The sequence below is a fragment of the Salmo trutta genome, chromosome 12, assembly GCF_901001165.1.
Source record: "Salmo trutta chromosome 12, fSalTru1.1, whole genome shotgun sequence".
Taxonomy (NCBI): domain Eukaryota; kingdom Metazoa; phylum Chordata; class Actinopteri; order Salmoniformes; family Salmonidae; genus Salmo; species Salmo trutta.
Window position 1 is genome coordinate 44,817,591 of NC_042968.1, and position 25,422 is coordinate 44,843,012.

A 25,422-nucleotide genomic window follows, 5' to 3' on the forward strand; every position below is an offset into this window, starting at 1 on the left:
TACTCCTCAATCTCAATTCTATACTCCTCGTCACCTTCTCAAACCCCATTTCTGATCCAATTGGTTTTGAGGAGACGAGGAGAGAGGACGTGAGGAGAATGAGATCTTCACAAAGACTGGTCACTAACCCCCCTCTCCTCTCTTACCCATCCTCATCCTCCACTTCTCCCTCTCCTGTGCCAGATGGATTGAACAGTATCTACTGTTAGTGAAGAGGTCAGACAGTCCTTCCCCTCCCCCTTTCAACTCTCCATCTTTAACCTCCATTAGAAAATGGACATCTCAAAACAAAAACAAAAGTAAAACTTTAAAAAATAATCATAACAAAGAGACTGAGGTTTGGTCATTGAGATAAACACCTAGTTCATCTTCTCTTTATTCCTACAGCTGTACAGAGCTCTCTCTCTCTCTCTCACACACAGTCATCATTAGAAAATATACAAACTACAAATGAAACGTTTAGGTCTACATCGCGACGCATTGGATATAACAAAACACTGATAATACAGTGGTATGATAAGAAAAATGACATCATTCATCATCTTCCTCCTCTTCATCGCTGATGACGTATTTCTTTGCCTTCTTGGGTTCCACTTCCTCCTCGTCATCCTCCTCAGCCTTCCTCTTCCCTGAACTCTCCCCTTCCTACAGAGAGAGGAGAGAGAGGGGGGAGAAAGAGGGAGGGGGGAGAGAGACAGGAAAAATGTGATTTGACTCACTTCAGATCTGCCTCAAAGTGCTTTGTTACCTGAACTAGATTCCTATATGTAGTGATTCACACTGTCTTCTGCTGGTAGATCATAGGACTGCACCCTCTGTCACAACTCATCTCTCCATTCTCTCACTATACTAACACCTGTGTGTGTGTGTGTGTGTGTGTGTGTGTGTGTGTGTGTGTGTGTGTGTGTGTCTCACCTCGTCAGAGTCTAGTTTCTTGGCCTTGAGCAGTCTCTGGGCTTTATCATCATCAGAACCCTCATCACTGTCAGACGAGTAGATCCTAGCACGCTCCTCTATATGGAGGGAGGAGAGGGACGGAAGAGAGGGGGGGACGGAAAAGAGGGGGACGGAGGAGAGGAGGGGGACGGAGCAGAGTAGGGGGACGGAAGAGAGGGGGGGACGGAAGAGAGGGGGGGACGGAGCAGAGGAGGGGGACGGAGCAGAGGAGGGGGACGGAGCAGAGGAGGGGGACGGAAGAGAGGAGGGGGACGGAAGAGAGGAGGGGGACGGAGCAGAGGAGGGGGACGGAGCAGAGGAGGGGGACGGAGCAGAGGAGGGGGAGGGAAGAGAGGAGGGGGAGACGGTGTAGAGAAAGGGAGAGAATGCATTAACATGAGCAAATACAAACATTTTCGCTGTCTCCTCAGCCCTTGTATTTGACCTGGATGTGTCTCTGTTTAGATATGGTGTGTGTCCTCACCCCTCAGTCCTCCTCCTCCTCCTCCTTTGTATTTGCTCTTGATGGCGGCCAGGCTGACCGACTCGTCCCCCTCCTCATCGTCGTCATAGCGATCAGGCTCCAAGTAACCGGCGCTCAGACCTCGTTGGTGCTGCTTCTCTCTCATCCGCCGCTGTTGGCCCTCACGGCGGATAGACGCACGCAGACGCTCCTCCTCTTTCTGTAGGGGGAGGGAGAGAGGAAGGGAGGAGCAGGAGGAGACGGGTCAACATTTTAACCCCTCAAATGAGGTAAGGTGTCGTCCTGTCTATTTGAAATGTTCTGAGAAAACATAGGAGACTGTAATCAGCAATAGAAGCCCAGTCAGTGCTTCTAGTAACAACAGAAATTCTGTCTCGTCTACAGACTAGTTATTATACTGAACAAAAATATAAAACGCAACATGGAAAGTGTTGCTCCCATGTTTTTAATGAGCTGATATAAATGATTCAAGAAATGTTCCATAAGCACAAAAAGCTTATTTCGCTCAAATGTTGTCCACAAATTTGTTTACATCCCTGTTACTGAGCATTTCTCCTTTGCCAAGATAATCCATCCATCTGACAAGTGTGGAATATCAAGAAGCTGATTAAACAGCATGATCATTACTCAGGTGCACCTTGTGCTGGGGCCAATAAAAGGCCACTCTAAAATGTGCAGTTTGGTCACACAATACAATGCCACAGATGTCTCAAGTTTTGAGGGATCGGGCAATATGCATGCTGACTGCAGGAATGTCCAGAGAATTTTATGTTAATTTCTCTACCATAAAGCACCTCCGTAACATTGTTTTAGAGAATTCTGAGATCAGCCACCTGGACAGCTGATGAAACTGTGGGATCATCTGAGACCAGCCACCAGGACAGCTGATGAAACTGTGGGATCATCTGAGATCAGCCACCCAGACAGCTGATGAAACTGTGGGATCATCTGAGATCAGCCACCTGGACAGCAGATGAAACTATGGGTTTGCACAACTGAAGAATTTCTGTACAAACTGTCAGAAACCGTCTCAGGGAAGCTCATCTGAGTGCTCGTCGTCCTCACCAGGGTCTTGACCTGACTGCAGTTCAGTTGTAACCGACTTGTGGGTAAATGCTCACCTTTGATGGCAACAGGCACACTGGAGAAGTTTCAACTGTACCGGGCAGATGGCGTTGTGTGGGCGAGCAGTTTGCTGATGTCAACGTTATGAACAGAGTGCCCCATGATGGCGGTGGGGTTATGGTATGGGCAGGCATGAGTTACAGACAACGAACCTAATTGCATTTTATCAATGGCAGTTTGAATGCACAGAGATACTGTGACGAGACCCTCAGGACCATTGTTGTGCCATTCATCCACCGCCATCACCTCATGTTTCAGCATGATAATGCACGGCCCCATGTTGCAAGGATCTGTACACCATTCCTGGAAGCTGAAAATGTCCCAGTTCTTCCATGGCCTGCATACTCACCAGACATGTCACCCATTGAGCATGTTTGGGATGCTCTGGATCAACGTATAGAACAGCGTGTTCCAGTTCCCGCCAATATCCAGAAACTTCACACAGCCATTGAAGAGGAATGGGACAACATTCCACAGGCCACAATCAACAGCCTGATCAACTCTATGTGAAGGAGATGTGTCACGCTGCATGAGGCTAATGGTGGTCGCGCCAGATACTGACTGGTTTTCTTTATCTAAGGTATCTGTGACCAACAGATGCATATCTGTATTCCCAGTCATGTGAAATCCATAGATCAAGGCCTAATGAATTTATTTTCATTGACTGATTTACTTAAATGAACTGTAACTCAGTAAAATCTTTTAGATGGTTGCATTTTTGCGTTAATATTTTTGTTGAGTGTAGTTCTGCCAACATTACACCACACATCTCTTAACCTTATTACATGACATCCTATATGAAACCACACAGTCCAGTGTGTGTTACATTTACATTACATTTAAGTCATTTAGCAGACGCTCTTATCCAGAGCGACTTACAAATTGGGGGGTTAGAAGGATTACTTTATCCTATCCCAGGTATTCCTTAAAGAGGTGGGGTTTCAGGTGTCTCCGGAAGGTGGTGATTGACTCCGCTGTCCTGGCGTCGTGAGGGAGCTTGTTCCACCATAGGGGTGCCAGAGCAGCGAACAGTTTTGACTGGACTGAGCGGGAACTGTGCTTCGTCAGAGGTAGGGGGGCCAGCAGGCCAGAGGTGGATGAGCGCAGTGCCCTTGTTTGGGTGTAGGGCCTGATCAGAGCCTGAAGGTACATGTTACCTTGATCATCTCGTTGCGTTGAGACTCAGGGTCTCGTCCAGCCATGGGCAGTATTCTAATCTTCTGGGTCTTAGAGCAGCGGTCAGCCAGAGAGAGGGTCATCTTCCTATGGGTGGCGCTGTCTGTTGAGTGGGGTCTGGAGAGAAAACACACAATAATAGCTTTATCTCAAATCAGATATTCATGTTTATTCCTTCAGACTGAAAGAGGAACAGACTCTCAGAATTCTGTACCAAAACAAGTCCCGTTGTATTCTAATAATGTACCAAAACAAGTCCCGTTCTATTCTAATAACGTACCAAAACAAGTCCCGTTCTATTCTAATAACGTATAAAAACAAGTCCCTATCTATTCTAGTACTGTACCAAAACAAGTCCCGTTCTATTCTAGTACTGTACCAAAACAAGTCCCGTTCTATTCTAATACTGTACCAAAACAAGTCGCGTTCTATTCTAGTACTTGACCAAAACAAGTCGCGTTCTATTCTAGTACTTGACCAAAACAAGTCCCGTTCTATTCTAATACTGTACCAAAACAATTCACGTTCTATTCTAGTACTTTATCAAAACAAGTCCCGTTCTACTGTAGTAATGTACCAAAACAAGTCCCGTTCCATTCTAATAATGTACCAAAACAAGTCCCGTTCCATTCTAGTACTGTACCAAAACAAGTCCCGTTCCATTCTAGTACTGTACCAAAACAAGTCCCGTTCTATTCTAATAACGTAACAAAACAAGTCCCGTTCTATTCTAATAACGTACCAAAACAAGTCCCGTTCCATTCTAGTACTGTACCAAAACAAGTCCCGTTCTATTCTAGTACTGTACCAAAACAAGTCCCGTTCTATTCTAATACTTTACCAAAACAAGTCCCGTTCTATTCTAATAACGTACAAAAACAAGTCCCTTTCTATTCTAATAACGTACAAAAACAAGTCCCGTTCTATTCTAATACTGTACCAAAACAAGTCGCGTTCTATTCTAATACTGTACCAAAACAAGTCCCGTTCTATTCTAATAACGTACAAAAACAAGTCCCTTTCTATTCTAATAACGTACAAAAACAAGTCCCGTTCTATTCTAATACTGTACCAAAACAAGTCCCGTTCTATTCTAGTACTGTACCAAAACAAGTCCCGTTCTACTGTAGTACTTTATCAAAACAAGTCCCGTTCTACTGTAGTAATGTACCAAAACAAGTTCCGTTCCATTCTAATACTGTACCAAAACAAGTCCCGTTCCATTCTAGTACTGTACCAAAACAAGTCCCGTTCCATTCTAGTACTGTACCAAAACAAGTCCCGTTCCATTCTAGTACTGTACCAAAACAAGTCCCGTTCCATTCTAGTACTTTACCAAAACAAGTCCCGTTCTATTGTAATACTTTACCAAAACAAGTCCTGTTCTATTCTAGTATTTTACCAAAACAAGTCCCGTTCTATTCTAGTATTTTACCAAAACAAGCCCCGTTCTATTCTAGTATTTTACCAAAACAAGCCCCGTTCTATTCTAATAGTTTACCAAAACAAGTCCCGTTCTATTCTAATAGTTTACCAAAACAAGTCCCGTTCTATTCTAGTACTTTACCAAAACAAGTCCCGTTTTTTGGTAAAGCATTACAATAGAACGGGACTTGTTTTGGTAAAGTATTACAATAGCAAGTCCCGTTCTATTCTAGTACTTTACCAAAACAAGTCCCGTTCTATTCTAGTACTTTACCAAAACAAGTCCCGTTTTATTCTAGTACTTTACCAAAACAAGTCCCGTTTTTTGGTAAAGCATTACAATAGAACGGGACTTGTTTTGGTAAAGTATTACAATAGCAAGTCCCGTTATATTCTAATACTGTACCAAAACAAGTCCCGTTCTATTCTAGTACTTTACCAAAACAAGTCCCGTTCTATTGTAATAATGTACCAAAACAAGTCCCGTTCCATTCTAATACTGTACCAAAACAAGTCCCGTTCTATTGTAATAATTTACCTAAACAAGTCCCGTTCTATTCTAATATTTCCATTTCCATTTTAGTCATTTAGCAGACGCTCTTATCCAGAGCGACTTACAGTAGTGAATGCATACATTTCATAATTTTTTTTCCCATACTGGTCCCCCATGGGAATCGAACCCACAACCCTGGCGTTGCAAACACCATGCTCTACCAACTGAGCCACATGATTTCCAAAACAAGCCCATTCTATTCTAATATTTCCAAAACAAACCCCGTTCTATTCTAATACTTTTATTGTAAGCAGCTTGGCTTAAGGTAGACAGTAACCCACTCTGTTCTGATCTCTCAGATAAGACGTGTTTGGACGGAGCTCAGCTTAGATACTGTGTTGTTCACTATTCCATCTGGACGGAGCTCAGCTTAGATACTGTGTTGTCGTTCACTATTCCGTCTGGACGGAACTCAGCTTAGATACTGTGTTGTCGTTCACTAGTCCATCTGGACGGAGCTCAGCTTGGATACTGTGTTGTTGTTCACTAGTCCATCTGGACGGAGCTCAGCTTAGATACTGTGTTGTTGTTCACTAGTCCATCTGGACAGAGCTCAGCTTAGATACTGTGTTGTTGTTCACTATTCCATCTGGACGGAGCTCAGCTTAGATACTGTGTTGTTGTTCACTATTCCATCTGGACGGAGCTCAGTTTAGATACTGTGTTGTTCACTATTCCGTCTGGACGGAGCTCAGCTTAGATACTGTGTTGTTGTTCACTAGTCCATCTGGACGGAGCTCAGCTTAGATACTGTGTTGTTCACTATTCCATCTGGACGGAGCTCAGCTTAGATACTGTGTTGTTGTTCACTAGTCCATCTGGACGGAGCTCAGCTTAGATACTGTGTTGTTGTTCACTAGTCCATCTGGACGGAGCTCAGCTTAGATACTGTGTTGTTGTTCACTAGTCCATCTGGACGGAGCTCAGCTTAGATTCTGTGTTGTTCACTATTCCATCTGGACGGAGCTCAGCTTAGATACTGTGTTGTTCACTATTCCATCTGGACGGAGCTCAGCTTAGATACTGTGTTGTTGTTCACTAGTCCATCTGGACGGAGCTCAGCTGAGATACTGTGTTGTTGTTCACTAGTCCATCTGGACGGAGCTCAGCTTAGATACTGTGTTGTTCACTATTCCATCTGGACGGAGCTCAGCTTAGATACTGTGTTGTTGTTCACTAGTCCATCTGGACGGAGCTCAGCTTAGATACTGTGTTGTTGTTCACTATTCCATCTGGACAGAGCTCAGCTTAGATACTGTGTTGTTCACTACTCCATCTGGACGAAGCTCAGCTTAGATACTGTGTTGTTGTTCACTAGTCCATCTGGACGGAGCTCAGCTTAGATACTGTGTTGTTGTTCACTATTCCATCTGGACGGAGCTCAGCTTAGATACTGTGTTGTTGTTCACTAGTCCATCTGGACGGAGCTCAGCTTAGATACTGTGTTGTTCACTATTCCATCTGGACGGAGCTCAGCTTAGATACTGTGTTGTTGTTCACTAGTCCATCTGGACGGAGCTCAGCTTAGATACTGTGTTGTTGTTCACTATTCCATCTGGACGGAGCTCAGCTTAGATACTGTGTTGTTGTTCACTAGTCCATCTGGACGGAGCTCAGCTTTGATACTGTGTTGTTGTTCACTATTCCATCTGGACGGAGCTCAGTTTAGATACTGTGTTGTTCACTATTCCATCTGGACGGAGCTCAGCTTAGATACTGTGTTGTTCACTATTCCATCTGGACGGAGCTCAGCTTAGATACTGTGTTGTTGTTCACTAGTCCATCTGGACGGAGCTCAGCTTAGATACCGTGTTGTTGTTCACTATTCCATCTGGACGGAGCTCAGCTTAGATACTGTGTTGTTCACTATTCCATCTGGACGGAGCTCAGTTTAGATACTGTGTTGTTGTTCACTATTCCATCTGGACGGAGCTCAGCTTAGATACTGTGTTGTTGTTCACTAGTCCATCTGGACGGAGCTCAGCTTAGATACTGTGTTGTTGTTCACTATTCCATCTGGACGGAGCTCAGCTTAGATACTGTGTTGTTGTTCACTTTTTCATCTGGACGGAGCTCAGCCTAGATACTGTGTTGTTCACTAGTCCATCTGGACAGAAGGTGTTCCTGTATCGGTGCATGATGTCTTTCAGAGCTTTGGGTTGGGGCTCAGACAAAGGGCAAGCAAGGTGTGTGTGTGTGTGTGTGTATAGACAGTGTTACCTGAAGGTGAGTTTGGTCTTGAACACAGCCTGTCCCTGTAGTCCAGTCCCTTGTCTGATGAACAGGTGGTTGTGGTCTCCTTGGAGAGGAGCTTTATACACATCAAACACCTCGTTACCCAGGTGGAGAGACATGCTGTGGAGACAGAACACAAACACCTCGTTACCCAGGTGGAGAGACATGCTGTGGAGACAGAACACATCAAACACCTCGTTACCCAGGTGGAGAGACATGCTGTGGAGACAGAACACATCAAACACCTCGTTACCCAGGTGGAGAGAGATGCTGTGGAGACAGAACACATCAAACACCTCGTTACCCAGGTGGAGAGACATGCTGTGGAGACAGAACACATCCACAGATACATACACACGTAAACACACATTTCCCATGGTCAAATCAATGTATTAATTATTCATTCAAGCATAATCATCAGGAGTCCAGCGTTACTCCTCTTCATCAGCTGTCCAGCGTTACTCCTCTTCATCAGCTGTCCAGCGTTACTCCTCTTCATCAGCTGTCCAGCGTTACTCCTCTTCATCAGCTGTCCAGCGTTACTCCTCTTCATCAGCTGTCCAGCGTTACTCCTCTTCATCAGCTGTCCAGCGTTACTCCTCTTCATCAGGAGTCCAGCGTTACTCCTCTTCATCAGCTGTCCAGCGTTACTCCTCTTCATCAGCTGTCCAGCGTTACTCCTGTTCATCAGCTGTCCAGCGTTACTCCTGTTCATCAGCTGTCCAGCGTTACTCCTGTTCATCAGCTGTCCAGCGTTACTCCTCTTCATCAGCTGTCCAGCGTTACTCCTCTTCATCAGCTGTCCAGCGTTACTCCTCTTCATCAGCTGTCCAGCGTTACTCCTCTTCATCAGCTGTCCAGCGTTACTCCTCTTCATCAGCTGTCCAGCGTTACTCCTCTTCATCAGCTGTCCAGCGTTACTCCTCTTCATCAGCTGTCCAGCGTTACTCCTCTTCATCAGCTGTCCAGCGTTACTCCTCTTCATCAGCTGTCCAGCGTTACTCCTCTTCATCAGCTGTCCAGCGTTACTCCTCTTCATCAGCTGTCCAGCGTTACTCCTCTTCATCAGCTGTCCAGCGTTACTCCTCTTCATCAGCTGTCCAGCGTTACTCCTCTTCATCAGCTGTCCAGCGTTACTCCTCTTCATCAGCTGTCCAGCGTTACTCCTCTTCATCAGCAGTCCAGCGTTACTCCTCTTCATCAGGAGTCCAGCGTTACTCCTCTTCATCAGCTGTCCAGCGTTACTCCTCTTCATCAGCTGTCCAGCGTTACTCCTCTTCATCAGCTGTCCAGCGTTACTCCTCTTCATCAGCTGTCCAGCGTTACTCCTCTTCATCAGCTGTCCAGCGTTACTCCTCTTCATCAGCTGTCCAGCGTTACTCCTCTTCATCAGGAGTCCAGCGTTACTCCTCTTCATCAGCTGTCCAGCGTTACTCCTCTTCATCAGCCGTCCAGCGTTACTCCTCTTCATCAGCCGTCCAGCGTTACTCCTCTTCATCAGCTGTCCAGCGTTACTCCTCTTCATCAGCTGTCCAGCGTTACTCCTCTTCATCAGCTGTCCAGCGTTACTCCTGTTCGTCTAGCCCTCTGAGGATCTTGCGGTCGTGTGTGTGTGTGTGTGTGTGTGTGTGTGTGTGTGTGTGTGTGTGTGTGTATGCTGACCTGCCATCAGACCACTTGACGATGCGGGCGTTACTCTCTCTGCTCTCGTTCCCCTCCTCGTCTTTCTTGGCTCTCCACCGGATAGTATTCTCCACCTGAACACAGAACACCGTCACAACACACACAACACCGTCACATCACACACACACACAACACCGTCACATCACACACACACACACAACACCGTCACATCACACACACACACACACACAACACCGTCACATCACACACACACACACAACACCGTCACATCACACACACACAACACCGTCACATCACACACACACACACACAACACCGTCACATCACACACACACACACACACAACACCGTCACATCACACACACACACACCGTCACATCACACACACACACACCGTCACATCACACACACACGCACAACACCGTCACACGCACACCACCGTCACATCACACACACACACACACACACACACCACCGTCACATCACACACACACACGCACAACACCGTCACATCACACACACACACGCACAACACCGTCACATCACACACATACACCACCGTCACATCACACACACACGCACAACACCGTCACACGCACACCACCGTCACATCACACACACACACACCACCGTCACATCACACACACACACGCACAACACCGTCACATCACACACACACACCACCGTCACATCACACACACACACGTACAACACCGTCACATCACACACACACCACCGTCACATCACACACACACACACAACACCGTCACATCACACACACACACAACACTGTCACATCACACACACACACAACACCGTCACATCACACACACACACACAACACTGTCACATCACACACACACACACAACACCGTCCCATCACACACACACACACAACACGTCACATCACACACACAACACCGTCACATCACTGTCCCATTACACACAACACCGTCCCATCACACACAACACCGTCCCATCACACACACACACAACACCGTCCCATCACACACAACACCGTCCCATCACACACAACACCGTCCCATCACACACACACACACACACAACACCGTCCCATCACACACACACACACACACACACCACCGTCCCATCACACACACACACACACACACACAACACCGTCCCATCACACACACACACACAACACCGTCCCATCACACACACACAACACCGTCCCATCACACACACACACAACACCGTCCCATCACACACACACACACAACACCGTCCCATCACACACACAACACCGTCCCATCACACACACACACACACACACACACACACACACAAACACCGTCCCATCTCACACACACACACAACACCGTCCCATCACACACACACACACAACACCGTCCCATCACACACACACACACACAAAACACCGTCCCATCACACACAACACCGTCCCATCACACACAACACCGTCACATCACACACACCGTCACATCACACACACACACACACAACACCGTCACAACACACACACACACAACACCGTCCCATCACACACAACACCGTCCCATCACACACAACACCGTCCCATCACACACAACACCGTCACATCACACACAACACCGTCACATCACACACAACACCGTCACAACACCGTCCCATCACACACAACACCGTCCCATCACACACACAACACCGTCCCATCACACACAGCGCAGGAACTGAGCACACACACACAGGGCACACACACACCTTCAGTTTGAGCCTGGTCCGTCCCTCTTCATCCAACATCTCCTCATCCTCAAACTCATCTTCATAGTACTGGGAGTCAAAGGGTCTGAACAGAGAGGAACACACACATCACATCATACACACAGTTCAGAGTGAAGACACTGCTTCTACCTATCCAGACCCTTCAAATCTGAAAACATGGAATGGTTAGGGTTAGGGGTCAGGGAGGGGGGGACAGGAAGTGAACTGGGACCAGCTGGGGTGAGTCTAACCTGGGCTCAACAGAGAGGAAGTTGGGTAGTTTGACGAAGTAGAGATCTGATCCTAGATCAGTGCTGACTTTAGGAATCTCCACCTCGATACGAGTCTCTGGGACAGGCTCCTCCTCAGCCTGCTCCCCTTCCATTCCATCCTCTTGGTCCTGGGGAGAGAAACACACACAGACATGCTTCATTATTAGTTATTGTAACATGCAGAGGTAAAGTGTGTCTCACCAGGGGTTGTCCTGGAGTGGGGGGGTAATGTATGTCTCACCAGGGGTTGTCCTGGAGTGGGGGGTAATGTATGTCTCACCAGGGGTTGTCCTGGAGTGGGGGGGTAAAGTATGTGTCACCAGGGGTTGTCCTGGAGTGGGGGGTAAAGTATGTCTCACCAGGGGTTGTCCTGGAGTGGGGGGGTAAAGTATGTGTCACCAGGGGTTGTCCTGGAGTGGGGGGGTAAAGTGTGTCTCACCAGGGGTTGTCCTGGAGTGGGGGGGTAAAGTATGTCTCACCAGGGGTTGTCCTGGAGTGGGGGGGTAAAGTATGTCTCACCAGGGGTTGTCCTGGAGTGGGGGGGTAAAGTATGTGTCACCAGGGGTTGTCCTGGAGTGGGGGGGTAAAGTGTGTCTCACCAGGGGTTGTCCTGGAGTGGGGGGGTAAAGTGTGTCTCACCAGGGGTTGTCCTGGGGTTGGGGGGTAAAGTATGTCTCACCAGGGGTTGTCCTGGAGTGGGGGGGTAAAGTATGTCTCACCAGGGGTTGTCCTGGAGTGGGGGGGTAAAGTATGTCTCACCAGGGGTTGTCCTGGAGTGGGGGGGTAAAGTATGTGTCACCAGGGGTTGTCCTGGAATTGGGGGGGTAAAGTATGTCTCACCAGGGGTTGTCCTGGAGTGGGGGGGTAAAGTGTCTCACCAGGGGTTGTCCTGGAGTGGGGGGTAAAGTATGTCTCACCAGGGGTTGTCCTGGAGTGGGGGGGTAAAGCATGTCTCACCAGGGGTTGTCCTGGAGTGGGGGGGTAAAGTGTGTCTCACCAGGGGTTGTCCTGGAGTGGGGGGGTAAAGTATGTCTCACCAGGGGTTGTCCTGGAGTGGGGGGGTAAAGTATGTCTCACCAGGGGTTGTCCTGGAGTGGGGGGGTAAAGTATGTCTCACCAGGGGTTGTCCTGGAGTGGGGGGTTTCTCAGCATCACTGTCTGATGAGATGTCGTCTGCCTCTCCAAACAGGTCGTCTGCTGCTGGCTTCTTGCCTGAGGAAGAGATAGAGATGAGTCCTGACCCCTAACCTTTGACCCGTAACAGGTAGGAGTTGAACATGGAGGGATTATACCCTGACTCCCCCGCCTCCTTCTCAAAGTGCATCGGAGTAGGCTTGGGTGGTATCCAGACTGTCATACCGACCTTGTGCCATCATGGGATATTCAGTAATACCGGCTCTGAACACAAGGGGCGCTATTATCAAACCCCACTAAGCCTCTGCAATATGAGGCTACCAATGCTAATAAGCACATGTGAAATCCCATAGTGAATGCTAGCTAAATGCTAACGAGCGCATTGCGAACATTTTGTAGTCTCTGACAAACTATTTGCAGAACAGACATCTCAGCTCATAACGTTATAAAAGTAACTCAAAAATGCTACTCACAGTTTGCTGCATGCACAAAACAAATACTAGACAGCAAGGGGGATTCTCCTGATCCAGGAGGGGATTCTCTGCTGTTACCAAGCATCACTTGATTTTGGAAGAAACTAACCACTTAGCTAGATACCTAGCTACTAAATTAGCAAACCAAATGCAAAACTGCAGAGCATTTAGCACCTTTTAGACAGTCTACTCAATAGTGATGAGATATTTAGCTGTCAAATGTGTATAACTACATTTCCTGGCTCATGATGCACAACAGTGAGTGACTCAAGGCTCCGGTCTCACCACATAACTGGGGACTACCGATAAGCTTCATAATGTAAAATAATGTGACAGGAGATAAAGCAGATCACCAAACGTATTGCACAAGTTGACTGCAGGTACTGTATTTCATAACATAAAAAGTAGCTACAAATATTCTAATTTATTAAATAAATGAGATAGTTACAACGGTATTGCAAACCCATCCTGTGGCTATTTACAAATACCCCGGTACACGGTATATATCAGGGTTCCTCAAATGGCTGCCCACAGGCCAAATGGTTTTTATTTGGCCCCCCAAGTTGAGAAATGTTAAATTTTTTAACATAAAAGACTAAAAACACCAGGAAATCAGCTCCAAGTGATTTTAATTTCGGAAAATCAGTTCCCAAGTATTCCCATGCATTATACATACAAATGTAAGCAGGTTTGAAATGATTATGTTTTAGTCAAATATTATATCCGTTTGGGTTTTTGTGGTCAATTTGCAGTCTACAAATTATTTGTAATTATGTTCCGGCCCCCTGCCGGAACACCCACTCAATAATTTTTTTTCCTAAAAACATTGGCCCGCGGCTGAATCTAGTTGATGATCCCTGGTATATATGATATATACTGGCCAAGCCTACACCGGGAGGAACCTTGGATCTTCTCTTCTAGTATGCGTTGAGGAGAGCACATATAGGACTCTTCAGATTAGGGTTGCATTTTTTAAAACACACAAGTTTTCCAGAATTCCCGGTTGGAAGACTCCCGGATTCAGGCGGGGATAAGCAGGAAATCCGGAATCCTCCAACCAGGATTTCTGGAAAACCAAGGATTTTTGGGAAAGTTATTGTTGCAACCAGCCTTCAGATCTAGGTTTACCTTTTCCCTTCTTCTTGGCTCCAACGTCGCTGTCAGAGTCTGAGGCAGACGCCATCTTCTTCTTGACTCCAACGTCGCTGTCAGAGTCTGAGGCAGAAGCCGCCAACTTCTTCTTGGCTCCAACGTCGCTGTCAGAGTCTGAGGCAGACGCCATCTTCTTCTTGGCTCCAACGTCGCTGTCAGAGTCTGAGGCAGACGCCATCTTCTTCTTGGCTCCAACATCGCTGTCAGAGTCTGAGGCAGACGCCATCTTCTTGTTCTTCCGTCCGACGAAGTCATCCTCGCTGTCACTGCCCTTCGCAGACTCTGAAGCACACACACATCATTTAATTATTAGAATTCTCCTGTAGACTTTCAGTCATTGCTCAAACAAAGATTTAAGATCATTTTACTGGTTAATTGCACACAAGGTCCAATCGAAATGTTACTTCCCTTTTAACCCAACCCCCCTCTGAAAAGACACATATAAATACAGTGCATTCTGAATGTATTCAGACCCCTTGACTTTTTACACATTTTGTTACGTTACAGTCTTATTCTAAAATTGATTAAATTATTTTGACAGGATTGTATCGAGGTACAGATCTGGGGAAGGGTACCAAAAACATTTCTGAAGTATTTAAGGTCCCCAAGAACACAGTGGCCTCCATCATTCTTAAATGGAAGAAGTTTGGAACCACCAAGACTCTTCCTAGAGCTGGCCGCCCGGACAAACTGAGCAGTCGGGGGAGAAGGGCCGTGGTCAGGGAGGTGACCAAGAACCTGATGGTCACTCTGACAGAGCTCCATAATTCCTCTGTGGAGATTGGAGAACCTTCCATAAGGACAACCAACTCTACAGCAATTCACCAATCAGGCCCTTATGGTAGAGTAACCAGACAGAAGCCACTTCTCAGTAAAAGGCACATGACAGCCCACTTGGAGTTTGCCAAAAGGCACCTAAAGGACTTTCAGACCATGAGAAACAATATTCTCTGGTTTGATGAAACCAAGATTGAACTCTTTGGCCTGAATGCCAAGTGTCACGTCTGGATGAAACCTGGCATCATCCCTACGGTGAGGCATGGTGGTGGCAGCATCATGCTGTGGGGATGTCTTTCAGCGGCAGGGACTGGGAGACTAGTCAGGATCGAGGGAAAGATGAATGGAGCAAAGTACAGAGAGATTCTTGATGAAAACCTGCTCCAAAGTGCTCAGGGCCTCAGCCTGGGGCGAAGGTTCACCTTCCAACAGGACAACGACCCTAAGCACACAGCCAAGACAACGCAGGAGTGACTTCGGGACAAGTCTCTGAATGTCTTTGAGTGGCCCAGCCAGAGCCCGGACTTGAACCCGATCCAACATCTCTGGAGAGACCTGAAAAAAGTGTGCAGCGATGCTCTCCATCCAACCTGACAGAGCTTGATAGGATCTGCAGAGAACAATGGGAGAAACTCCCCAAATACAGGTGTGACAAGCTTGTAGCGTCATACCCAAGAAGACTCATGGCTGTAATCGCTGCTAACGGTGCTTACACAAAGTACTGAGTAAAGGGTCTGAATACTTATGTAAATGTGATATTTCAGTTTCTTTGTCATTATGGGATATTGCGTGTAGATTGATGACGGAAAATGATTTAATCCATTTTAGAATAAGGCTGTAACGTAACAAAATGTGGAAAAAGTCAAGGGGTCTGGATACTTTCAGAATGCACTGTATAGAGGTTTTTTAGAGGTAAGGGGGGCTGCCAGACTGGGTTCCCAGGGAGCTGCTGTTGTGGGGGGTTAAGTGCCTTGTTCAAGGGCACAGCAGCAAACAATGGCATATAGGATGTGATACAACAATATCATATTGATAAAGCCTGATAGAGTAGCGGTACATTAATACAATTGTAAAGCAGATGTTGCTGAAGGTTGCAACAGTTTTCTTTTCAAACTCCAAGGCTGATCTAGTGAGTGGCTAGAGGAAGGTCCTTCAGACCACACACACACACTTTCTTCAATACCTGACTTCTTCCTGCTCCTGTGCCCCGCCACATCCTCATCAGAAATCTCTCGCTCTTCGTCCGATTGGTGCCGCTTCTTCTCCTCCTCCTCATCCTCTGATTGGTCACTCTTAGCCCCTCCTCCCCACTTTTCATCATCTGATTGGTTCTCCTTGCCTGACCCCTCCCCATCTGAGTGGGGGGTTCCGGGCCCTGAGCGGGGGGTGCCGGGCCCTGAGCGGGGGGTGCCGGGGTCTGACAGGGGGGTGCCGGGGTCTGACAGGGGGGTGCCGGGGTCTGACAGGGGGGTGCCGGGAACAGACCGGGGGGCCGAGTGGGGGGTGCCGGGCGCCGAATGGGGGGTGCCGGGGTCGCTATGGATACTGGCGGGAAAACAAGTTATTATGCATTACATAGATTCCAATGAAATTTGTTTTCACTCAAAGTGCTTTTAATAACAGGTGAAAAAGCACTAGCCTATATAAAACCATTCCATAATCATTCCTCCTCACCTCTTCTCAGAGCGAGCACTGCCCCTCCCAGACCTGGGGCTCCCCGCCCCCGATACTGGACTGCCTGCCTCTGACCTTCGATCTCCATCTTCCTCCTCTTCCTCCCGGTGCCCTCTCTCCGACCCACTGTGCTGCTCCGCGTCTGACTGGTCATTGTCCTCGGGCTCCGAGTGCATGCTGGCGCCCGACTGGTTTCCTGAGCGTTCTGACAGGTTTGATTGGTTGTCGCTGTGTCGGCTATGGCGTTCCTCTTCACTGTCATCCCCAAACAGCTCCTGGTTCATAGAGTTATACCATGTCATTATTGAGGCTAAGATTGTTTCCTGTGTGTCTATGTACTGAAACAACTGGACCTCACCTTGGTGTTGGGCTTTCCCCCGTCTTGTCCATCATCATCTCTCCCGCTGTCGCTGCCGGAGGCGTTACTATGGGAACGGGACCTGGGCATCTCCGGCTCAGATTCAGAACCTGAACCAGAGCCAGACGCCACTGCTGAGACCACTGCACGCACACACACACACACACACACACACACACACACACACACACACACACACACACACACACACACACACAGTAATGTTAGCTTTCAGCAGAGTGGAAATGTACATGCATGTAAATAAACACAAATACCAACGTTAGCTACGCACGCACGCCCTATGGAGAGCTTGGTTGGTTAGCTAGCTAACGTTAATGTGCTGGACCAAGTATGTACTGGCTTTTTTGGTTCTGGTTAGGTTGTTGATGGATATTCTCAAAGGTCCTCTTTACTAACGTTAGCTACTTGTTAGCTACTTAACGTTAGCTTAGCTAGCTAGCATCAGCCAACCGGCCTTAGCACATTAGCTAGCTTGCTAGCTGTAACTGCATGAAGCTATTCATCTAGCGTAACTTTAGACGTATTTAGCTAACTTTTCTGAACAGCACTTTGATGGCTAACTTCACCTCTTTGTTCGTTGTCACTGTCCCCATCACTCCCGAACAGTTCGTCCATGTCCGCCATTTCTTTGGTTGAAGACGAACCGGAAGTGACAGATTAGCGCTTTTGCAGATGTAGTTTCCCAGTTCAGCACCACACAGAAATGCACGACTAACTGCGTTGAGTATCCACCAGGTGGCGGCAGATGAGCGCTATGAAATAAGGTGCATGTAAACATGCATCAGATTAATACGTTAATGGGAATCATTGTGTTATTTTATCATTTAACCCTTACCAAAAAGATTGCCGTTTTGAAACTGCAATAAAAGTGCAGTATCTGCAGTCGACTGTGGTATTTTGGACGCAGTAATTGCAGAATAACTGCAGTTATACAAATTGATGGAAAGAGGTGTTGGGGAAAAACATACATTATAAAATCCATATACACAAACAACAAGCTTGTGGTTAAAATGGGAAAAAAACACTTATTTTCACAGGGCTGTGGGGTGAGACAGGGATGCAGCTTGAGCCCCACCCTCTTCAACATATATATATCAATTAATTGGTGAGGGCTCTGGAACAGTCTGCAGCACCTGGCCTCACACTACTAGAATCTGAAGTCAAATGTTTGCTGATGATCTGGTGCTTCTGTCACCAACCAAGGAGGGCCAACACCAGCACCTAGACATTCTGCACAGATTCGGTCAGACCTGGGCCCTGACAGTAAATCTCAGTAAGACAAAAATAAGGGTGTTTCAAAAAAGGTCCAGTTTCCAGGACCACAAATTCCTTCTAGTCACCTTTGCCCTAGAGCAAACAAAAAACTATACATACCTCGGCCTAAACATCAGCGTCACAGGTTACTTCCACAAAGCCGTGAACGAGCTGAGAGACAAGGCAAGAAGAGCCTTCTACGCCATCAAAAGGAAAATAAAATTTGACACACCAATTAGGATCTGGCTAAAAATACTAAAATCAGTTATCGAACCCTTTACAGTTTTGAGGTCTGGGGTCCACTCACCAACCAAGAATTCACAAAATGGGACAAACACCTCCAAAAATATCCTCTGTGTACAGCGTAAAACACCAAATAATGCATGCAGAGCAGAATTAATCCGATACCTGCTAATGATCAAAATCCAGAAAAGAGCCGTTAAATTCTACAACCACCTAAAGGAAGTGATTCCCAAACCTTCCATAACAAAGCCATCACCTACAGAGAAGAGTCCCCTAAGCAAGCTGGTCCTGGGGCTCTGTTCACTAACACAAACAGACCCCCAGAACAGCAACACAATTACACCCAACCAAATCATGAGAAAACAAAAACTTGATACATTGGAAAGAATTAACAGAAAAACTGAGCAAACTAGAATGCTATTTGGCCCTAAACAGAGTACACAGTGGTAGAATACCTGACCACTGTGACTGACCTAAACTTAAGGAAAGCTTTGAATATGTACAGACTCAGTGAGCATGGCCTTGCTATTGAGGAAGGCCGCTGTAGGCAGACCTGGCTCTCAAGAGAAGACAGGCTATGTGCACACTGCCCACAAAATGAGGTGGAAACTGAGCTGCACTTCCTAACCTCCTGCCAAATGTATGACCATATTAGAGACACATATTTCCCTCAGATTACAGACCCACAAAGAATTTGAAAATAAATATAATTTTGATATACTATTGTGGTAAACCGTGGGGTGTTGGGTTGAGCGTGATGAGATTAACACAGAGACAGGGAGGTTCTAGTCAGCAAATGCGACTTTACTAGGCAATAAAATAAACATAACAACGACATCACATAGGCTTGTCTCGGTCCTTCTTCTCAGCTTCTACTCAGTGTTGGTCTCTCTCTGTTCTTTCTCACGGTGTGCCACCGTGCTCCTTTTATGTGTCCTCCGTGGTTGGTTGGCACTTTCCCCTAATTACCTCTACTTGGAGCCATCCGTGTCGGGGTGCCCAGACCGTGTACTCCCAGCAGAGGGAGCCAACGTCACAGCACGTACCTCCCCTCTATTACCAAGCCCCGGGGTAGACCTCCCGGGATGCCACACTATCTATTGGGTGAAATACCACAGTGTGCCATCACAGCAGCAAGATTTGTGACCTGTTGCCACACGGGCAACCAATGAAGAACAAACACCATTGTAAATACTTATGTTTATTTATTTTCACTTTTGGACTTTAACCATTTGCACATCGTTACAACACTGTATATAGGCATAATATGACATTTGAAATGTCTCTATTCCTTTCGAACTTTTGTTTATGATCTATTTCACTTGCTTTGGCATTGTAAACATATGTTTCTCATGCCAATACAGCCCTTTGAATTGAATTGAGAGAGAGAGAGAGAGAGAGAGGGAGGGAGAGAGAGAGAGAGAGAGAAAGGGAGGGAGGGAGGGAGAGAACAAACTACTTATGTGATGCCAGGTGGGAGGGAGAGCGAAAGAGAGAGAGAGAGAGAGAGAGAGAGGGAGAGGGAGAGAGAGAGAGAGAGAGAGAGAGAGAGGGGGGGAGGGAAAGCGGGAGAGAGAGAGAGAGAACAAACTCCCTGTCTGCTGCCAGAAGAGAGAAAGGGGAGTTGTACGAACATGCTCTATCACTCACATTGTGCTCTTAACTACAGGTGGACCAAGGGTGACTTTAAAATACACACACACATGCACACATGCTTCACATCCGGAAACCAAACACACTGCTGCCACACCGTGTACGTGTTACATCATCCCTGTTCACCTTGACCCTGGATTCAGTCCAGTTGGTTTGTTGATTCTCAACATAATTACATTTACATTTAAGTCATTTAGCAGACGCTCTTATCCAGAGCGACTTACAATCACAGCCTACAGAGTCCTATGCCCCGCCCTCTACTCTGCCCATGATCCTGACAAAACCACACACTCAGTAATGATGGTCACATTTAATAACACAAACACCTATGTGTTTAATGAATAAGGAAATGAATAGAAGACGCTCAACCAACGTGAGACGAGGTGCAACCAAAAATCAGAAGAACATTTGGAAGGAATAGGAACGCATCAATAGGAATATTAAATGAATAGAAAAATGCTTAACGAATGTCACGTTATGAGAAATGTACTGGACTGGTGTATTTGAAAAAAACAATGAACTGAGTCCAGAGCAGTTATTTCCTCAAGGAAATAGAAGCTGTCCCTAACCACTGATCGAGGGTCAGATCTGTCCCTAACCACTGATCTAGGGTCAGGTCTACAGTTTCCATTCCCCTAATGGTTAGGACTGGGGAGTGAAGTAATCTGGTCCTAGATCTGTGATTAGGGGCGACTTCCACTGCTGTAATACCCTATCAGGCCTGATCTGGCAACGCTTCTCATTAAAACTGATTTCAGACGACAGAACTATAAATGTCATAATCTTATCTGAGCTCCTGCTTGCCTGACATCACTTCACAGGCAAAACACTGATCCAAGTCTTACTGGCTTCAGCTGAATTCACTTACTACTGTGAGAAGGGCTTCTCTGCATATCTCTATATCTCTGATATCTCCAGGCCCATATCTCTATATCTCTGATATCTCTAGGCCCATATATCTATATATCTGATATCTCTAGGCCCATATCTCTATATCTCTGATATCTCTAGGCCCATATCTCTATATCTCTGATATCTCTAGGCCCATATCTCTATATCTCTGATATCTCTAGGCCCATATCTCTATCTCTGATATCTCTAGGCCCATATCTCTATATCTCTGATATCTCTAGGCCCATATATCTATATATCTGATATCTCTAGGCCCATATCTCTATATCTCTGATATCTCTAGGCCCATATCTCTATATCTCTGATATCTCTAGGCCCATATCTCTATCTCTGATATCTCTAGGCCCATATCTCTATATCTCTGATATCTCTAGGCCCATATCTCCATATCTCTGATATCTCTAGGCCCATATCTCTATATCTCTGATATCTCCAGGCCCATATCTCTATATCTCTGATATCTCTAGGCCCATATATCTATATATTTGATATCTCTAGGCCCATATCTCTATATCTCTGATATCTCTAGGCCCATATCTCTATATCTCTGATATCTCTAGTCCCATATCTCTATCTCTGATATCTCTAGGCCCATATCTCTATATCTCTGATATCTCTAGGCCCATATCTCTGATATCTCTAGGCCCATATCTCTATCTCTGATATCTGTCTTCGTGATATTCTAATGTTTGATTATGATGTTGGGTATGACACTGGGTGGACAACAACTTGTCCATTTCTATTATCAGTTTATATTATATTCTGTGGAACATAGAGCGAGCTTGTCTGGTAACCATGGCTACACCCAACTGCTGCTTCAGTGTTTTCTATTACAGTACAGACCTCTGCTGTGATAACACCCCATACATGACAGAGACCAGAGAGAGAGAGAGATGGAAACTGTTTTCTATTACAGTACATACCTCTACTGTGATAACACCCCATACATGACAGAGACCAGAGAGAGAGATAGAGAGAGAGAGAGAGATGGAAACTGTTTTCTATTACAGTACATACCTCTACTGTGATAACACCCCATACATGACAGAGACCAGAGAGAGAGAGAGAGAGAGAGAGAGAGATGGAAACTGTTTTCTATTACAGTACAGACCTCTACTGTGATAACACCCCATACATGACAGAGACCAGAGAGAGAGAGAGAGTGAGATGGAACTGTTCTCATGATCTGTTCTCCATTCTCTCTCTTTCTTTCTTTCTCTCTCTGTCTTCTCAGGGAGTGGAAACTCATGACTCATTCATTTCCCCTCTGGCTAGAATTCCACAGAGGTCCGCTACGGCAACCAGATCCAACGCTACACACACACACACACACACACACACACACACACACACACACACACACACACACACACACACACACACACACACACACACACACACACACACACACACACACATTATGAAAGTGAGATCTGCCACAGTTAACCCAGAGAGGAATGTGTTGGAATGTGTTGGATCTCACTCATGACATCATCCTGCAGGCATGTGCAAACAATCACAGAAACTGGATCTAATTCGAGGACATCACACACACACACACACACACACACACACACACACACACACACACACACACACACACACACACACACACACAGACACACAGACACACACCGAACACACACAGAACACACACACACACAGAACACACACACACACAGAACACACACACACAGACAGAACACACACAGTACACACACTCCTGTAGAATCCTTCCAACTACACTGAACAAAAATATAAATGCAATATGTAAAGTCTTGGTCCCATGTTTCATGAGCTGAAATAAATGATCCCAGAAGTGTTCAATATGCACAAAAAGCTTATTTCTCTCAAATGTTGTGCACAAATGTGTGTACATCCCTGTCAGTGAGCATAGTGTGGCATATCAAGAAGCTGATTAAACAGCATGATCATTACATCCCTGGGTCGCTCCTCTTTTCAGTTCGCTGCAGCTAGCGACTGGAACGAGCTGCAACAAAACACTCAAACAGGACAGTTTTATCTCCATCTCTTCATTCAAAGACTCAATCATGGACACTCTTACTGACAGTTACTGACAGCCCTTGGTGCTGTTGTCTGTGCCCAATAATGTTTGCACCATGTTGCGTTGCTACCATATTGTTGTTATGTTGTGTTCCTACCATACTGGGTTGTCATGTGTTGCTGTGTTGTCATGTGTCGTCCTCGCAGGAGGCCTTTTGCCTATTGGTAGGCCGTCATTGTAAATAAGAATTTGTTCTTAACTGACTTACCTAGTTAAATAAAGGTTAAATAAATACAAAATAAAAAAATGACACAGGTGCACCTTGTGCTGGGGACAATAAAAGGCCACTCTAAAATGTGCAATTTTGTTACACAACACCACAGATGTCTCAAGTTTTCAGGGAGTGTACAATTGGCATGCTGACTGCAGGAATGTCCACCAGAGCTGTTGCCAGAGAATTGCATGTTAATTTCTCTAATATAATCCATCGTTTTAAAGAATTTGGCAGTACGTCCAACTGGCCTTACAACCCCAGACCACGTGTAACCACGCCAACCCAGGACCTCTACATCCGGTTTCTTCACCTATGGGATCATCTGAGATCAGCCACCAGACAGCTGATGAAACTGTGGGATCATCTGAGACCAGCCACCCAGACAGCTGATGAAACTGTGGGATCATCTGAGATCAGCCACCTAGACAGCTGATGAAACTGTGGGATCATCTGAGATCAGCCACCCAGACAGCTGATGAAACTGTGGAATCATCTGAGACCAGCCACCCAGACAGCTGATGAAACTGTGGGATCATCTGAGACCAGCCACCCAGACAGCTGATGAAACTGTGGGATCATCTGAGACCAGCCACCCAGACAGCTGATGAAACTGTGGGATCATCTGAGACCAGCCACCCAGACAGCTGATGAAACTGTGGGATCATCTGAGACCAGCCACCCAGACAGCTGATGAAACTGTGGGATCATCTGAGACCAGCCACCCAGACAGCTGATGAAACTGTGGGATCATCTGAGACCAGCCACCCGGACAGCTGATGAAACTGTGGGATCATCTGAGACCAGCCACCTGGACAGCTGATGAAACTGTGGGATCATCTGAGATCAGCCACCTGGACAGCAGATGAAACTATGGGTTTGCACAACTGAAGAATTTCTGTACAAACTGTTAGAAACCGTCTCAGGGAAGCTCATCTGAGTGCTCGTCGTCCTCACCAGGGTCTTGACCTGACTGCAGTTCAGTTGTAACCGACTTCAGTGGGTAAATGCTCACCTTTGATGGCAACAGGCACACTGGAGAAGTTTCAACTGTACCAGGCAGATAGCAGACTTTTTTATTTTATTTAAAATGTAACCTTTATTTAACTAGGCAAGTCAGCTAAGAACAAATTCTTATTTTCAATGACCTACCGGAAAACAGTGGGTTAAGTGCCTTGTTCAGGGGTAGAACTTTCGGTTATTGGCCCAACGGTTTAACCACTAGGCTACCTGCCGCCCCAGACAGCATGTATGGTGTTGTGTGGGCGAGCGGTTTGCTGATGTCGGGTTATGGTATGGGCAGGCATAAGCTACGAATAAATTTGCCTTTTACTGATGGCAATTTGAATGCACAGAAATAACCTTAAACAGATACTGAGGCCCATTGTCATGCCATTCATCCACCACCATCACCTCATGTTTCAGCATGATAATGCACGGCCCCATGTTGCAAGGATCCGTACACAATTCCTGGAAACTGAAAATGTCCCAGTTCTTCCATGGCCTGCATACTCACCAGACGTGTCACCCATTGAGCATGTTTGGGATGCTCTGGATCAACGTATAGAACAGCGTATTCCAGTTCCCGCCAATATCCAGAAACTTCACACAGCCATTGAAGAGGAGTGGGACAACATTCCACAGACTACAATCAACAGCCTGATTAACTCTATGTGAAGGAGATGTGTCACGCTGCATGAGGCTAATGGTGGTCGCGCCAGATACTTTAAGGTTTCTATGACCAACATATTCATATCTGTATTCCCAGTCATGTGAAATCCATAGATTAGAGCCTAATGCATTTTTCAATTGACTGATTTCCTCATATGAAATGTAACTCAGCAAAATCTTTGAAAATGCTTCATGTTGCGTTTATATTTTTGTTCAGTGTATATAACGACCTGCCCGTATCACTATCGC

The 25,422-nt window shown here is 46.3% G+C and overlaps 1 protein-coding gene across 1 annotated transcript; it reads right to left on the reverse strand.

Moving 5' to 3' along the window:
* Positions 1 to 338: 338 nt before the first annotated feature.
* LOC115203622 (RNA polymerase-associated protein LEO1) lies at positions 339 to 17,866 on the reverse strand. Its single transcript, XM_029768465.1, has 14 exons — positions 17,731 to 17,866; positions 17,144 to 17,286; positions 16,786 to 17,060; positions 16,295 to 16,656; positions 14,311 to 14,616; positions 12,693 to 12,787; positions 11,555 to 11,703; positions 11,304 to 11,388; positions 9,597 to 9,691; positions 7,920 to 8,054; positions 3,703 to 3,838; positions 1,421 to 1,619; positions 916 to 1,013; positions 339 to 645 (listed from the first exon to the last, which is right to left on the reverse strand). The coding sequence occupies exons 1-14, from the start codon at positions 17,786 to 17,788 to the stop codon at positions 532 to 534; spliced, it is 2,250 nt and encodes a 749-aa protein (XP_029624325.1). The 5' UTR covers positions 17,789 to 17,866; the 3' UTR covers positions 339 to 531.
* Between the last annotated feature and the right edge of the window lie 7,556 nt (positions 17,867 to 25,422).